General features: G+C 36.5%; 1 protein-coding gene across 7 annotated transcripts in view; it reads left to right on the top strand.

The window, feature by feature from the left end:
* TENM3 (teneurin transmembrane protein 3) overlaps nucleotides 1-19168 on the top strand; it is an 836163-nt gene that overhangs the window by 711430 nt on the left and 105565 nt on the right. For 3 of the 7 annotated variants that reach the window (XM_063458145.1, XM_063458146.1, XM_063458152.1), the window contains 3 exons: nucleotides 12385-12411; nucleotides 16938-16955; nucleotides 18253-18399. In XM_063458145.1, the coding sequence (XP_063314215.1) occupies nucleotides 12385-12411; nucleotides 16938-16955; nucleotides 18253-18399 (192 nt within the window). The remainder of the gene's footprint in view (nucleotides 1-12384; nucleotides 12412-16937; nucleotides 16956-18252; nucleotides 18400-19168) is intronic. The other 4 variants (XM_063458151.1, XM_063458150.1, XM_063458149.1 and 1 more) reach the window with 2 other exon arrangements.

Here is a 19168-nt window from a genome sequence, read left to right as displayed (position 1 = left end):
TTCAAAGCCAGTAGTTCTCTTTTGAAATGTGGAATAACCTTCCACAAAATATCTTATCCGCCACCAGCCTAAAGTCTCTGGGTATGTCTGCCTCACAGTATTGTCAATCAAATTGCAACTTCAGTTACCGTTCGACTTATTGTGCTGTATCTCTCGTTGAATGTGTAATATTGTATTTATACATGCTCTCTAGGTTATGCATGAAAAAAGAAAGAAATTTCACTGTATTTTTCTTGGTAATACACTTTATAAATAAATAAATACAATACATTCCGATTATTATTCTAGATAATAGCACAAACACACCGAATAGCCTTTGGTGTTTGCTATTAATGCACAACTAAAAATATATAAATATTCATGCATCTTCAGTTGTGTTTGAATGGCATATACCAAAGGTTACAGAGTGTGTATGTGTTATAATAAATAATATAAACTATACGGATACATACTAGTAGCATATGTTCACAATGACCTGTTAAATGCAAATATTGGAAGTATCTATTGAAATGCTCTTTTTTTAAATACACATGAATAATTGAAAAGCTAAAAAAAAAAAAAAAATAAGGCAAAGAAGAAAAATATAAAAATAAAAATTGAAAATTTAAGCCAGCTGCTTTTCCATTAGGCTCTCACTACTGTATGAAATTAGTAAATAATTATGTTGCTGGAAAGTTCTGCATCCGAGAGATGGATGAAATCGCTTTGCCATTACACGCTTTATTTCTGTCTTTTAGTATAGCAAATCATTTTAAAAGAAATCTAAATTGCAAATGGCTGAATTAGCATTTAGTGAAAGCTGCCTATTTTTGATTTGTCAACACCTCTTCTAAAAAGTAAAAAAATAAAAAAAATTTTTTTAACATTGCAATGGGTGGATATGGCCATCTGTTCCGATATGTGCCTGCAGCTCCATCACTTAACACAAGAGACAGGCTACAGCTGTTTAATTGCTACAGTGTTGAACAATTATCTTTCTGCCCAAAATTTATATTTATATGTGTATGCATAGAAACCATGTGGTTAAACATAAGTGATCTAATTGTGGACTAATATCATTAAGCATTCATTAATTAATCCCCTGGGGAGTAATGAGCAATAAAAAATAAAGAAGTTCTTAGTTGCTTTAAGTAAATGCAAGACACCAGCTCAATGATTTTAATTAGATTATTATTTGAAGGTTCTATAACTGTGCGTTGTAAGAATTTGAAAGTTGCGACATGTTCATTATATATCCCATAAGTGTGTAATATTATTTAATTCAAGCCTAGAGAAGAATTATCAAAAATAATACATGAGCAAGTGAACTGTATGCAGTGGCAAATATATTGTTAATTGGAATAATGATCATTAGAATAAAGTATTATTAGAAATTATACAATACTTTACAATGTGTCTCGGCAGACAGACAGAAATATATATTTGAACCTCTATAAATCCAGTGTCAGAATTGACATGAGATCGAAAGAATTGCCTAATCCTGTCCCAAAGGGTTTACTGAAGGTATGCCCTTTTCTGATATTAAAGAGTCTTATTTCTCTTACAGACACTGACCAACTGCACTGATATGTATTTCAACATACAGCTATTTTCAACATGTATAATATTCATTATAACCACTTCACCTTACTTAAAGGGACACTATAGGCACCCAGACCACTTCATCTCATTGAAGTGGTCTGTGGGCAGTGTCCTTGTCCCACCTAGTCCTGTGATGTAAATCATCAGACAGCTTCTATGGGCTGTCTACCAGATAGACACTAGAGGTGCTTCCAGCAGTACATCCAATGTCAGTGAAACCCCCATAGGAAAACAATTAGCCCCCAATCGGATGACGTCAGAGGAGATAGATTGCCAACCCAGCTCTGAGGGACATAGGCGCTGGAATGGGGTGAGTAAATAAAGTGTTTTTTAAAAAACAATTATGTGCTGCTAGGGGGGCGTAAGGGAGGCGCAGGACCAGAGGGCACTATAATGTTAGGAACACAGATCTGTATTCCTAACACTCTAGAATCCCTTTAAATGGTTATAGTACCCGGAGTCCACTGGCACCATTCCTTTGTTAAACCTTTTAACACTGAATGAGAGTCCCCAGGTGCCCGCAGCCTGGCTCCTGCTGGAGTTATGGCCATTTCCAATCATACCAGCAATGGGCATCTGTGATAGACTGAGAGCAGACAGCTGACACTCTCAGCCTGTCAACGCTGCCCATCACGGCTCTCCTAATGCAGGAACATTAGTCTCAACAGCACAGAGGAGCCTGGATACAGGCTGCCAGGGACTCTCGTTCACTGTTATACTGTTCAAAAACAGTTCCACAATGAATGAAGGCAAGCACCAGTGGACTCTAGACACTACAAGCACTTCAAGGTGATAATTTTTTTATGTTTGTCAGAGAGTCCCTTTTCTTCCCAAGATTTGAAGAATGAAGTTTAAGCCACTGAAAATATAGCTATGCTGAATAATCTTCTTTATTAATAGTCAATATGTCCATGCTATTTATAAAGTAGTTGAATTGCTGTACAGAGTTATCATATTTGCAGAAAGCTATTTATTTTATAATTTTATAGCAGGTCACACAACAGTTTAAAAGGAAAGTCTAGGTTTAAAGGTGCATGTTTATTTAATGCACTTGGACAAAGCAGTTAAAATATTAATAGATAAAACAAATACACAATTAGCTGTTTTTCAAGAATATTTTCTTAATTCCCTAAACGCCCACCTCTTCTACGTGTTCTGCAGCTAAGCTTATCCTCCCTCTTCATGTGAAGTACTAAGATGTTTGTTCATTCTAGGCACTGTCCAACCAAATGCTTCTCATAGAGACACTGACCATATCTGGAAGCAATAAATATAAATACTATTAAAAAAATTATATAAATATTTATATACATATATATACATTTAATATATGTATTTATTTTAATTTTTTAGTAGCATCTGTTTCCACATAAATTCATTGCTTCCAGATGTGCTCAGTTTTTGTATGAGAAGGATAATCTTGGGTCTTGGGTATAAAAACCCAAGGGTAGAGTATGGAATATTTGATAGATTCCTAACCTCAACATCTAAACAAAGTGATTTAGGGGTAATTATTTCAGATGACTTAAAGGTAGGCAGACAATGTAATAGAGCAGCAGGAAATGCTAGCAGAATGCTTGGTTGTATAGGGAGAGGTATTTGCAGTAGAAAGAGAGAAGTGCTCATGCCCTATCTCTAGAAGGATATTGATACTTTAGAGAGAGTTCAGAGAAGGGCTACTAATTGCAGGATAAAACTTACCAGGAAAGGTTAAAGGATCTTAACATGTATAGCTTGGAGAAAAGACGAGACAGAGGGGATATGATAGAAACATTTAAATACATAAATGGATTCAACACTGTAAAGGAGGAGACTATATTTAAAAGAAGAAAAACTGGCACAATAAGAGGACATAGTCTTAAATTAGAGGGACAAAGGTTTAAAAATAATATCAGGAAGTATTACTTTACTGAGAGGGTAGTGGATGTATGGAATAGCCTTCCAGCTGAAGTGATAGAGGTTGACACTGTGAGGGAGTTTAAGCATGCGTGGGATAGACATAAGGCTATCCTAACTATAAGATAAGACCAGGGACTAATGAAGGTTTTTAGAAAATTGGACAGACTAGATGGGCCGAATGGTTCTTATCTTCCATCACATTTTTAGATAGATAGATAGATAGATAGATAGATTCATAGGACGGACAAAAAGTAGATAAACAGTGTGTGTATATATATATATATATATATATATATATATATATATATATATATATATATAACTTTGCATTATAAGTTCTTTTATCTGCCCTCCACTATTCTTTCCAACTTCCACACTGATATTTAAATGACTGAAATGTAACTGCCACTTTGTTATGTATCAGTGTGTATGTGTACCCTTATAATCTGTTGCGATAAATATAATTGATTCAACTGTATACCTATTTGTGGGCCAGACTGTATAGATAGGCACACAGTGCCCTCCTCCACTAATAGTGGTACCCTTGGTAAATAGGTGCAACGAAGGCTGGGAAAATATGTCTTTATTGTTTACTCTTTCGATCTTTTGGTGCTTTGTGTTACTTTACTGAATGATTAGTAACAAAACAAGTGGGAACTGAATGAACTGCAGGAAGCTAGCATATAATCTGAGTCCACAGACTCTCTAAAAAAAGGGCATTGATTTTCTGTACATAATAATGAAATTTCTAACTTATCTGCTGTGATCTGCTCCTGGAACTGTAATATTTTACATAAGAAAGTGAGAGCTATTGCAAATATATATAATAGTATGTGCAGTTCGGACTCAGCTAAATCCCCATTCAGTTGATAATCCCTTCAACCTTATTTTACAGGAGACACAAACAGACCTTTAACTTTCTTCTGACATTATCTTACAGAATGAACACCAAACAGACTCCACTAGAGTCCAATTAATGGAAATCACTGCCTATAGCAAAATACTGTTATTTTGACCATTGCCCCCAAATTCCATTAGTCTTTCGTTTTGCTAGATAGACGGACTTCAGGTTTTTACATATTAATAAGCCTCATTTGCTGTGATTTGGCCTATGGCCTAATTTCAGTAGCTCGCATGTCCCGTTGGTGTTTGCATATGACATAAAAGCCTTAGAAAACATACATGTAGAATGAAAATTGTTCTATAGCTGTATATGCAGGAACAGGTTGCAAGAGGTAAATAAAGGACAATCTTGAATCCAGGCCGAAAAAAAAAATAGTTATGCAGTGTCTTAATTATTAGAGTGTGTCTGTGAAAATGAAATGTGATGGACTTCACAGCAGATATTTGAGGCGGCAAGATTACATTTAATGTGGTCTAAGTTATAAAGTTAATTTCTTTGCATCTCTTAGGGGACTCCCATTTATATTGCCATCAAGCTTGACTGTCATTGCCTGCTCTGCAGCACTGAGAAGAAGCTCTCATTAAAAAAGAAACAAGTGTAAAGGCATTGAAGCATGCTAATACACTACGGCTTCTATTCAGTGCTTTCATAAGACAGATTTTCACTCTCCGTAGTGGTTATTTAGGAGTGAAGATGCATGGATTCTATAGGGAAGACATGTGGTACCAAATTACGATGCAGTCCGATAAGTTCTTACCCTTTGAGGAATCCATAGTGAGAGATGTGATGCTTGTTTAATATTTCTTTTGTACCATTATTGCAAAATAATGGTGTTAGATAGTAAAAAAATACATGTGTCTATAATGAATATACTATACACAATGTGTGCTTTAGTAAAAAAAAAAAATAGAAAAAGGAAGCATACCACATTGTCCTCACATTTCCGTTATTATGTGACCAACTAGTAAAATACATATGGACATGACTGATTAGCAGTTTAGGACATGCGAGGTGTTCTATAAAATTCATTTTAATAGCAAATTTTGGCTGTACTCTACAGATTTTCCAGTGGCATTAGTGATCACTCCATTTGTGAGAATGTTACACTTTTTGAAACAATAGTGTGGGTAGTAAATTTGCCGCACTGTATCTGGCACCTTCTTCTGAAATTGATCAGTGTTGCCAAACATATGTGCCTCAATGTACTTAAGCAATTGTGTTGCATTTAGTAAATACCCTTGAAACTCATCATTGGTTTGGTCTCCAATTGTAAAGCCCTAAGTTGCGTTACTGTTGATCAGTGGATAGGGATATTTGTTCATCCAGTATATGTTCATACTTTACAAACACGGTCATCTTGATACACATTCAATTACAGGAAGCAATGTGTCCATATAGACTTTTTAGTCACTAAATGTATAGGAAGCCTGTCACGTATTGTCATCATGCTAAGCACGATAGCCTTGCTACTAATGCATTGTTGCATTGTTAGCTGCCTGATGTTGTAATATTTTTTCTAAAACATATGGGCTAGAGTACGAAACAGCATGTTTTAAGCTGATAATGGCTTTGAGGCAAGTTTAACTAGAAACGGCATCTGAAGACATGTTTAGAGTACAATCTGCGTGTCCCAGTGTATCTCTCCAGTGAAACACACACGTCATGCATTCACCTGTGAGCTCTATCATATTCTTGAGGCATATGTGATTTTTGATGGCCCCCTCTTGTTTTCTCCCCTGGTACTGCATTTGCAGTTGTTGAGTCTGTTGCGCAATCTGTGGGTATTATTGTTGAAGATCTATTATCCAAGGTGACTTTCCGGTAATGGCCTTTTTGAGTCACTGATAATTAAAGTGGAAGAAAGTCATGAGATTGACTCAGAAATAGACTAGGAGAGTTTTGGAACAAGACTGGTAATGTAGTATGCAGTCAGATACATAGACATATAATTAGACATTATAACGAGTCAGAAAATAACCGCGACATAGCTTATTTTTACCTCTACTATTCAAAAAACCACCATGCAGGCTTTCAGTTCTGTCATTCACTGTGATTTTTCCCCGAGGACTTGGGTTGTTAAAGTGTCATGTTTGTGAGGAGTGTTTGCATGGAGCCATAATGAAATGTGCATTTGATTTCTCCAAGTGATTTGTAAATATAAAAATGTTATCATTCTGATATATTGTGATTGTGTGTCTAACACAGGAAAAGAATATCTTTCTGATGCCCTATTTAGTGCTAAAACCAAGTGCAATGTTTTGGCAAGCCAATGCCCGTTACTTGTTTTAATTACAACCCCTAACATGCCATAAACTGGCTATGAGAGATTAGAGTTGTAATCCTGCAACTATATATATATTTCAGCAGGTTGGGGAACACTGGCATGTACAGTAATTAGAAATTGAGGTTTTTCAAAGTATGGACTGGCTGGGGAGGATTTCGTTTTAGCCCATTGTTAGCTGTAGGGAAGCAATTTCACACAAACATGACCAATCAAACATGACCAATCATTTGTTAAAACATATAAAAAAATGTTATATTAAAAATTGTAACTTTTGCCTTAGAGTTTGCTGAAGATTGTATCAGTGGATGCTGAAAATTGTATCATGCTCTGCATGGGGACGCTAATTTTTCCTCATAGATTTGCATCTCTATGAGGAGATGCTGATTGGCCAAAACAGCATTTGGCCCTGTCCCCTTGCCGATTTTAGACAATCGCCCCATGGGAAAGCATTGGATTGGCTAAAAATTGCCAATTCTGATGGTGTCACTAAGGGGGCAGGGCCAATGCTGGCGGTACCCGCACAGCGCTGGAAATAAGGTGAGTTTTTCATGCTTTTAAGCACCTTAATGGTGGGTTTTGCAGTATAGGGTCAGAAATACATGTTTGTGTTCCTGACCCTCTAGTGTTCCTTTAACCCAACATTTTATGGCCTTTCTCTAATTTCTACATGATTCCAGAAAAAATAAACAGGCTTGGGGGGTCCAAAAACAGGACTGACTTGAGGACTGCTGGCAAGTATCAATTCACAAGTGTCCCCGGCATGAGAAGAGATATGTTTTGTGGATACATTATCGAAACCTGTGTCATACGAAGCCTATTCCATTACTCTCCTTTCTTTACATTAATTCTATGAATATATTTCTTTAAGAAATTAGCCCCGCAAACTATCTATACAAAGTCTCTGAGTAAGCGATGGATGTCTAGCAGGGCAAATAGTGTTACTGTTCTAATCCTTTACGACAGGATAATCAGTAATAAAATAGTGTGGTGAGTACCAATTAATGAACATCAAATCAATGGGCATGCTGTTTCTGCTGATTAAAACAGCAGCTGATTGGAATAAATGGTTTTAATATACTTATTCAGAGACTAGTCTCATTTTATCATATCAGGAGAAGATAGTGCATGAATAATCTAAGGATGATACCTATGTGCCTCTTTAATGGGATGCTAATAGCAGTCATTAGAGAAGGCCACGCTCGGAACGTATAATAGAAACGAACATTTTCTGACATATTACATGCCCTGCAAAGGATGCCTAGAATAACAATGTTGTGGATGCCAAGTGAACGCGCTATGGGTCTTCAAGACTTTACAGTTATTTGTCCAATGCTTTTAACCATTTCAGAACGGCAATGTACAGCTATCATTTGATTTAAGTTTTTGGGTTTTATTAACAGGGAAAGTAAAAAAAAAAAAAAGAAGTATGAAACAAGTTGTATAATATTGATTTTCCTCTCTAGTCGTTTCTTTCACACCTCACCCCTCTGCCAGTCCTTACATTGGCTTCCTGTATGCTATAGGAGTCAATTCAAGGTACTAACTCACACCTATAAAGCACTGAACAACTCTAGCCCCTCTTATATCTCCTCACAGATCCATAGGTATGTCCCTTCTCGGTCTCTCCGCTCTGCCCGTGACCACCTCCTGCCCGTTGTCCGCACTCGTACGGCCAACTCGCGCTTGCAGGACTTCTCGTGGGCGGCTCCCTTCCTATGGAATAGCCTGCCTACCGCCATCAGACTCTCCCCTAGTCTTGCATCTTTTAAGAAGTGCCTTAAAACCCATCTTTAGGAAAGCTTATGGCCTCCAAGACTAACCCCTACCTCACATACCTGTCTCTTGCCCTCTCCTAAAGGGCAGCCCACCTTATTTGATTGCAAATTCCTGTCCTAATGTGTTTTACACCCCACCTCCTATAGAATGTAAGCTCATTTGAGCAGGGTCCTCTTCAACCTATTGTTCCTGTAAGTTTATTTGTAATTGTCCTATTTATAGCTAAATCCCCTCTCATGATATTGTAAAGCGCTACGGAATCTGTTGGCGCTATATAAATGGCAATAATAAATAAATAAATTACATTAGTTGATAAAAACTCCCACTTACCTAAAATTTAATTTTCTTTTTCCAATTTGGCTATTGTTGACATCCATGTTGACATCCACTAGACCAATTAACTTGTTCTGTTTCTCCAGCCTTGTTCATTATTTCAAGTCTGCAATGTAGCAAAATCGAAAACCAAATGGCAAAATTGTGGCCAAAATAGTGAATTTGGAGATATTCTCTTACTCAGCTTGACTATTTTAGCATCATTTTTGTCACTCTAATTTCAAAATGCTACTAGTCAGAGTGTAATGAATAACCCTGTGAGTGTGAGGGACTTTGTACTACCAATTGACGTAGATATTATTTTTGGAGTTTGTTGAATTTAAAATATTTGATAACTGAAAATTACTGTGGTCCCCAAATATGAACTTTCAATCTTCAATTCTGCCATCTTGTCCTTAGCAAATCATAAACTTTGTCTACAACTAGACTTTGCAGCCACATGCATTAGTGGAGTGGAATCTTCAGGCGTATAAATGTATCTTCACAATCAAACTGAGGCATACAGTATTTTTCTGGGTACAAGGTGTCACAGACTATGGTTCATGGGTCCATCATACTGGTGTGTTTGTGGGATTACAGTGTCAAGTAATATAAAAAGAGCACTGAGCACAATCAATATATAAAGTCAGACAGCTTGGCCTATTGCAATAAGTGGGCCTGGAGCTTTAGATCTAATAGCCACTAATGCAACCTGACCCAGATTATACCTACTCAATATTATGCAGCTTTGTTACATTCTGTAAAATCACTTCTGGCTAATCTGTTCACAGAGTATAATAGCAGCCATTCTGATGTAGCAAACTGTAAAGTAAAAGGTCGTACACTCCAGGATTATATGATATGGCTGTTATGGCAAAAGAATTGCTCACATGGTTGTGTTACTAGTGGCATAGGGTAAATGAATACATGTTTAAAAATATGTTCCACTAAAAAAACATGCTATGATTCACATGACCGTGGTAAGAAACAAGCTTGGTAAATTAGACAACTAATAACTAGTTAAATATATGTATGACTCTACCTATGACTGTACTCCAAGCACGATAAACACTGCAATATGCTGTTGGGGCTATGGTGCCAGAAAGTGTATTTACACTCCCACAATTTAATTAGTCAAACTATTTAAGAGCGGTTTGACTACTTACCTGGGATCCACCCGGCGACTGTTTCCTGTGTGCTCTCAGCCTCTGGGTGAGTGTTAAGCTCTTGTATCAGAACATACATTAGCTGGGCTAGCTCATAGCAGTGACTGGTAGGCCCAGGTTAGCAGGACCAGCTTATAGGCTAAGAGCAGGCAGGAAGCAGTGACTGGAGGGATCCAGGTTAGGAGGGACAGCTCATAGGCTGAGAACACGCAGGAAGCAGTGACTGGTAGACCCGAGGTTAGTTAGACAAGCTCATAGGCTGAGAACAGGCAGGTAGCAGTGACTGACTTGCCCCAGGTTAGCAGGACCAGCTCATGGGCTAAGAGCACACAGGAAGCAGTGACTGGAGGGCTCCAGGTTAGGAGGGCCAGCTCATGGGCTGAGAGCAGGCAGGAAGCATTCATTGGTAGGCCCAATGTTAGTAGGGTCAGCTAATAGGCTGAGAACAGGTAGATAACCAGTGACTGGTTGCCCCAGGTTAGCTAGACCAGCCCATAGGCTAAGAACAGGTAGGAAGCAGTGACTGGTAGGCCCCAGGTTAGCAGGACCAGGTCATAGGCTGAGAACACGCAGGAGGCAGTGACTGGTAGACCTGAGCTTAGCTAGACAAGCTCATAGACTGAGAACAGGCAGGAAGCAGTTACTGGTTGCTTCAGGTTAGCAGGGCCACCTCATGGATGCAATATCAGTAGGGAACAGCACTGGGAAATCAAGCTGTTCTGAAACTGTTGACGAGGTACATTTGGGGGGAGAGGTGCACCAGGGCACTCTTGACACCATAACTAGGACAGCACACTGTAGTGGTTATGGTTCTTAAAATGTTTCTTTAACCAATGTGTGTTGATGTGTTGGATCAAACTACTAGTCTCAATCTGTTTTCCTGGGAGCATACATTTCAATAAACAGTTGTACAAACTGCATGCTTTCCTTACAATTATTGTATTGGTTTGGAAACTGGGGAAGAAAGTGATTTACAAGCAGAGAATACACTGTATAAGGTGCAATTTTATACTTTATTTTCTTTTTCATAAATGCAAAAAGAACTAAATCACCCATAAATTGGTTTATACGATGATGAAACATCATTGTTTTATGGTATAATCAGGCCTGTCCAACCTGCAGCCCTCCAGATGTTGCCGAACTACAACTCCCATGATTCTTTCAATGAAACAGATCATGGCAGGGAATCATGGCAGTTGTAGTTCAGCAACATCTGGGGGGCCGCAGGTTGGACAGCCCTGGTATAAATAATGAACACAATTTCCAATAAACAGCTCGGAACATGGTACAGCTTCAGTCATATTCACCTTTCTCCAGAAACAATTCACTCTTGATACTGCTTTTCTGACCACTGGTGTGCGTGAAGCCTACCCACATTAAGGAGCTAGCACATATGACTTTACAATGTACTTTGCATAATTGCCTGTGTCTGCTATAAGGAATTGCTGGGTTTTGCAAGCATGCACAAAAATTATTCCTCCCTAAAATGCTAATTTCTTTTGATCAGACTCTAGACATGGGGCATATAAATTGGAAAACCCATATTGTTATCTTTTGACTTGTAACGGACAGCTTTTAGACCTCTCTACGGCTACTATTCTATAATTGTCTTTGCTAAGACACTTCTGCAGAAATATTCAGTAAAAATCAGATTGCTTTTTTTTCCTGCTGTGACTATGTTTGTTATTACATGGGACAAAAGCTGCAATCAGTGAAAGAGGGGTCTGATCTAAAATACCTCTTTGCACAAAGGTATCGTCTCAGATTAAGAACCCTGTCTTCAAGAATGTGTTTTTTTTCTACTTATATTAACATCAACATACCTTTTTTGATTGTTTATTTTTTTGGGATGGATTGGTGGGTGTTTGGTGGGATTTCCATCTCTAAATAGGTATATATGGAATCTTTACAATTCTAGTGTTAAAGGGGTGAACAATATATTTTAGGTGCCTACCTCTTGGCAGCTAAAATAAAATAAAGTTAATGAAAGGATGCAACCACAGCAGATAATCTAAGAGTTGGGAAAGATAGAGGCATTACTGATGAGTTCTTAAAATTACTGCTGAGGTAACTAATTAATAATTATTAATAATATTGTGTCTATAATTTAAGTACAGTTGCCAACTACTAATGTCTTAGAAGTGGCTTCTACATACATCTTGTGGGGATGGATATAACTGTATGGAAGCTGTGTCTATAGCAAAGTTTAACACCTGGGCAATCACCATGGAGACTGGAATATTCCTGCTATTTGGTCCTCCTTTAGAACTTTGCCCTGGAATGTCTCTCTCCACGTAACCCCCATTGTCCTTTGTATGGAAGCTAGTGGTTGCATCCTTATTACTATTCCCTGTATTTTTTTCTGTATCAGCACTCTGATGCTCTGTTTTCTCTGCATGTAAAATAAAAGCGGTTTGTGTGCTGAACTGTGTCTTATTTTTTCCCCCTTTCAATTTCACAAGCTCACTATTTGGATAAAATAGTTAAAGGTACTGTATTTTTTTTTTTACTATTTTTCTTAATTGTATTAAATTGGTGTAAATATTAATTTATATCTACCGTAATTTGTCTGTGTATGTATAAGTCCTCTACAAAACACCATCCGCAATTAACTAATCATCGCTAAATCTGACCAATGCTGTTTCTGTGTGTCAATTATATGTCTAGCATTTGCTGACTATTTTTTGTTATAATTTTTGTATTTTTTTTGTGTCTCTTTTTTGCGTAGATGCTTTCATTCTAATGGCTCTAAAAGTGACCAAATCACTGCATTTTGTGTTATTTAAAAATAAACTAACACCATGGTATTAATTTAATCCATTACAGATTTGCCATTGAGGGATATATTTTAAGAATTATTAAGCATTTTATTTGTTTATTTTGCCCAGGTAAACCATGATGAACTTTAATTAACATAATAGAAAATTACCCATGGGGTTGGATTTTTTTGATAAAGTGAGTTGGCATTAGTGTTGCAAAATTGATGCCAATATAGGATAATATTTTAGTGAATGAACCTTAGGGTGAATTTGTTTATTTGAGTGATTTAAGCTTTACATTCACAATAGCAGAATAGTCTTCCAGGTAGATATTCCAAGTAGATATTTATTTATTTACTATGTAGGAGAAAATATGGTCATTTAAAACCTAAACCTCAAAATGTAAGTATAAAAAGCAAATTTGGAAAAATAACTGAGTTTGCAAACCTAGCTATTTTGTACTTAAAGGGACACTCTAGGCACCCAGACCACTTCTGCTCATTGGAGTGGTCTGGGTGCCAACTCCCACTACTCTTAACCCTGCAAGTGTAATTATTGCAGTTTTTTATAAACTGCAATAATTACCTTGCAGGGTTAACTCCACCTCTAGTGGCTGTCTCTTAGACAGCCACTAGAGGGAACTTCCTGGTTTCTAGCACGCGTCGCTGGACGTCCTCACGCTGTGTGAGGACCTCCAGCGTCGCTCAAAACCCCATAGGAAAGCATTGAAATGATTTTTCAATGCTTTCCTATGGGGAGACGTAATGCGCATGCGCGGCATTGCCGCGCATGCGCATTAGGTCCCCTCGGCCGGTGGGCGAGATCAGTCTCGCCCACCGGCCGACGCAATGGATAGGAGGAGCATCGCAGAGGCGGAGACAGCGGCGAGGGACATCGTCGCTGCCTCAGGTAAGTGACTGAAGGGGTTTTCACCCCTTCAGTAACCGGGTATTGGGGGGTGGGAGGGAGAGGGACCCTCCAGTGCCAGGAAAACGGATTGTTTTCCTGGCACTGGAGATTCCCTTTAAACTTTCTGTAATTCTAGAAACTGCTGAGCTCCTGGTTAGGGCTTCTTCAGTCAGTGAATAGGATCACCATAACTTGAAAAATACTTATTTTCCAGCTTTTGTTGAATTCAATCTTTACATGCCTTAGGCAAGCAGAATTTGGCATAGTAAGGATTATAGGTATTGTAGTTTCAATACATCTGGAGGGTTGCATTAGCAATTGATCTATAATGAGAAATTTAGTCCAAATATATTTGATTTATTTAAACAAGCCAAGAAAGCAGATTTTTGTTTCCTTTCAGAAACTAAGTGGGTGTTGTGTGTTGTTGCATATGCACAAAAGGTCTGTAAACCTTTAGAACTGTTTTAGCAAATTTCTTAGAGTCTTGATGACTTCCTTAACGTATGAATTGGACTTTAGAGAATTTTGAAGAAACATTAGTTTATAATATATGCCATCTTTCAAAAAATCAGATTGTGTTTGCAAGTTGAATATATTTATAGTATTCTATTTTGTTTTGTTAAAAAAAGCTAACTTTTTGCTCACTTACCCTCTGATCCTTTTGTGTGCTATGTTGTTTTTTTGTTTTGTTTTTTTCTTCATTCATCCAAAGCATTTGTTCTCTCATTTAAAGGGAAGCTATTTAGGGTATAAAATAAACAGATTTTCAATTGTAGTTTTTGGAGAAATACAGGGGAGTTGTGGGTCAGGATTATCACAGATGTAAGTAATTTAATTCATCAGAAATGTATTAATGCAATAAGCTTTGCACTTGAGAATTGCCTCTCTTATAAAGAGTCATTAGAGTGATATAGTGATTCATTTTTTACTTCTTGACACATTATATAAACTACATTTTAACATTTTAATGTATATATTTGTAACAGTTTCCCTTTAAAGCTTTCTTTTGAAATTAACTTTTTTATTTAATTGGGACCATCTGCATTTACATACTGGCCAATGTTTAAGAGACTAAAACTCCAAAATATTAGGGGATCACACAAAGGAGATACAAACTAACTTTAATCTAGTGATTGCAAAGTGTTACTTTAAGAACTTTTGAAGCCATCTATGTTCAAGCAGCGTTTTTTCAGTAGACAAACATTCTCTAACAATGAATTCAAATAGAATAGGAAATATCTGACCCTAAGAAACTACCCATTTGGTTTCAAATCTTGAATATCAAGCCACAAGACTAGGGCGTGAAAAAAGGTTATGTTGCAATATCTAGGTCTCTGTAATAAATACCAAATTTTAGATAAGTTATAAAATGAAGGTGTCCACCCAGGATAACATGTTTTTTTTAAATTCATTTTGAGTACATTTTTGTATAAAACCTTTGTACGCCAGAGGAATAAGCAGCACATATCTTTGAAATGCGTTGCTCACCCTTTTGGCACTGAATGTTGTTTGACATAAAAAATGTCTGTTTAATGTTATGTCTAAATGAGGAACTCCCAAAAGTATACTACGAAAGTCACCTTGGCAAGATGCAATGGATAATGAACATGCCAGGCAGTCATCTTTAAAATCGAATACATGCACATTGATGTTGAAATGGTTATGTTAAAATATGAAGAAAAAGAAAAAAAAATGGCTATATAATATACTAAATTCTTCAAACAAAAATGCCAATTGCCTAAATTGCTCTGGTAAAAATATATATATACATATATAATAAATATGTAAAATCTTGTCAGACTCCATCTCCTTGTACCTATGAATCCAGGATCAAATATAAATTGTTCTTTTTAAAGATGGCTGCCATTAAAGATGTTGCAGGAGCTACTGCAATGTTGCCGCTTCTTCACTGCATCTCCCTTTCCCAATTAAATGTGAGGCAAATGGGTGCATGCTCCCTTAAATTGCCATTGTGTCTTTTGCAGTATGAGTTTTTTTTATTTCTAGTGTACAAAAAAAGACAAAGGTTGAACATTGTACATATAGCAAGAAGGGTGTTAAATGGGTGAGTGCTTTCAATTAGTTTCTAACTCAAATTTGAAATGGCACAGTTGTAATTCCACTATTAATGTCACAGCGGCTTGCAACATACACAAACGACACCCCCAATTGCAGAGATTAACATATTCAGCAGAGCCTCCCATGTCTTAAAGTCCTAATTATAAGAGGAAACAAAGCCCATTAGAACATTTTGCATGAAGTTATTCATGATAAAAGTCAATTAAGAATCACGTTTTAAGGAAGTAATAAAAAAAAGTAGGCAGATTCATTTATATAAAGTACTTTTGTGTTAAAAAAAAAAACGCAAGGCAAGCGATTTGCAAAGCTAACTCTTCTAATAATTAGAGTAGATGGGGAGTAGTCTTCTATTTGGTAACTGACAGTCTGTATTTGAATTTTATAAACAACAAGAAACTAAAATACTAAGAAACTTGGTTACTGAGCTTAATTAATTGTAAACATAACAAGTAGGTTTAGACTGTGTAAAAAGGGGGGAAAAGTACATTAAAAACAATAAAAATCTTAAATAGATTTTTCCATATCTGTATATGTAATTAATGTCTATATTTCCAGGCTAACCGCTAAAATACTTGATATATCTACAATAAATCAAGGTTGCATTAAAGTAATATTTAATAATAATTAGAACGATAATAATGTCACTTTGGTGAAAATATTGATTTTGTTATGTTTATATTTAATATGTTGTGATGTCCAACTCTTCATTGTGGAACACCCTGTAACCAATGGTTTCAAGCTTGAGAGACACAGGTTAGCTGTTCAAATATGAGGAGACTGTTCCATTTGTTCTGTTCCACTCTCCTGGAACCCTCATTAACATGTGGAGCTTCTGTAACGTTCCTTCAAAGGCTACAATACACACATCACATTCTGTTTCCAAAATATAGATGCTTTAATAATTGCATGTGCATTTTTTTGTTCTATTTTTATTTTGGTCTTTTAAAAATAATAATGAAAAGCACTTCCAGGCACAAATAAAACCTCCTAGAATTTAAGGGATATTATTACAAATGCTAAACGTTAATACCTATGACTTCCTAAACCAGCTTTTTCTAATACAAAATATTTTATTATGAATTATTTAATACGCATATAACTCTATTTTATATATTCTGTTTTTGTTTTTTATACCTTTAACTTTTTTTTCCCCCTTTTTTTTTTTTACATGTATTGTCAGACTTTAAGGCATGCTCCATATTAATCATTGGATATATTAAATTATTTTAATTGTTTTATAAATTTTCCCTTCTTGCTCATAAAAGCAGACAAGATAGGATATAAAGGTAACACCGCAAAAGCCTTAGGGAGACTGTCACAAAGAAAGCCTCACTTTTTGCTATCTGTCTTGAAGCACGTCACTACCGTGTTTTTGTTGAGTCTATCAATGTTTCCTTGTGGTCCTTCTGGTATTTCATTTTGTCCGTCCTGAGTAACAAATCCGCACAACTCTTACATTCAGTTGGAAATCCTGTCAGTCCTGTCCCATTTGTTTGCAGCCTGATCCCCAAGTGTATGTTAGAATAGTTGCTAAGCTGTTTCACTTTATGAGCTTTGCTTCTTCTGTTAAAAAAGGAATGTACCTCTCTGCACAAAGTATTGTCAACAGAACTGGCGAATACTTTGGGCAGCATTTGGAAAGCACTGTAAATTCACATGATGGCATTACCTCCTTGAGACCAGATAATATTAAAGGTGGCAGCTTTTCTGCAAATTCTCAAAATATCAAAATGGAAACAAGAAAAAAAAAAGAAAAGAAAAAAATGTAAAATAAAAAATGAATTTCTTTTTAATGAACAAAAATATGTATGTAATGCCTCAATTTGGCAACTTTATTTTTATTCAGGGTTCTGGTAGGTTCTACACTTAAGTGCATTTATTTATTTATTTTGTGTTTTGTTACTTGTCGGATGCCAAAGAGATCATCAATGCATTAATAAACAAAGCTTTGCTTGACACCCTGCCAATCAAATAATGATATATCCCTAACATAGCAAGTGCAGGAAAAAAATATATTTAGCAAGCTTCTGACATATTTGTGTTTGGCTTTTTTACATTTATTAAACGACTTTCATACTACTTCTCTGCATTGCTTACATCTGTAAACCTTTAGTGGAACTGCACTTTTAAAAGCTACACTTTAAGATGCAAGCAAAGTAAATGTCCTCTACTGAAAAAGAAAAGTGCCGAACAAGTTTTCTACTCCCAGTACTTCTTTGATTATGAGGGCAGAATTTAGACATTCTGCAAAGAAGCACAGAATCATTTCTGCTTGCTCTGCATCACCTTTGCCTCCACTCTTGCTCTGCAAAAGGAAATAAAAAAGTAATTTTATCTGGTCAGTAGGAGCATATGTTTCCAGACTAAATAGATCTCTGGTGTTCCAACTATTAGGCTAATTAGAGATGCCACTTAAGAGTTTATGATCTGTGCATTGTGACTTGCTTTCTTTTCATGTGCAGTTACAGTGTTTATGCTTTTATGAAGGCCTGTACGTGTCCTGTTTGTTCAACAAAGTTGAAGAACAATAGAACTCTTGATTGACTAGTTGTTTTTTTTTTTTTTCTATCTGTGTCTTGACAGAAGGTTGTCCAGGACTGTGCAACAGCAATGGAAGATGCACCTTGGACCTAAATGGATGGCACTGTGTTTGCCAACCTGGATGGAGAGGAGCAGGCTGTGATGTAGCGATGGAGACTTTGTGTATCGACAGCAAGGATAACGAAGGAGGTAAGATTATTATTTTTTTTTTGTATTATGTTCTTGTGCTTGGTAAATGTCACTTTGTCACACACTTGCTTGTTAAATGTGTTCTCCTGAAATAGTTTCTTGCAGAGCTGAATGTTACTGTTTCTGCGCCAAACTTTAAATCTCAAAAGACTCTCCGAGACTGATAATTCCACCCTATATTAAATGGAAGACAAGTGAATCCTCCTTTGCGTATATTGTTCTGAGCCTGCAATTTTTAAATTACTCCATCTTATTTTTATTTCAATGCGCTGACCTTTTTTTTTAGAACCGGAATGTGAAGATGGTAAAGAATAAATGGAAATTATATTCCTTACATTTTAAGAATTTCGACAGATCTAAAATGGGCTGATCAGATTAATCTTGATTTCTTTTTTTGAATTATCATTATTCTTATATAATTGATGAATCTGCTAAATGTGATAGTGTGAGAAAGCTGCTTAATGTGTCCTAAGAGAAAGTAAGATAAATCCTACATTTTATAGAGTGCAGCCTCACAGGTCGATGGGAGACTTGAAAAGTTGCTTAGCAACACAGAATTTTTAGCAGTTACAATATTACTTCATCTTGAGTGAAATAGAATTGTAGGGTGGCTTCAGAGTTTGGATGAGCAGGCATTTTTATAGGAATTTTTGCATCTTTACTGTGCATTATTTTTGCTTTTCTGCAAAATAAATTCAATGACCGTTACAGCCAGGGAAAAAAGTATTTGATCCCCTGCTGATTTTGAACGTCTGTCCACTGACAAAGA

The sequence above is a fragment of the Pelobates fuscus genome, chromosome 6, assembly GCF_036172605.1.
Source record: "Pelobates fuscus isolate aPelFus1 chromosome 6, aPelFus1.pri, whole genome shotgun sequence".
NCBI lineage: Eukaryota > Metazoa > Chordata > Amphibia > Anura > Pelobatidae > Pelobates > Pelobates fuscus.
This window is presented reverse-complemented; position numbering and strand designations above follow the sequence as displayed.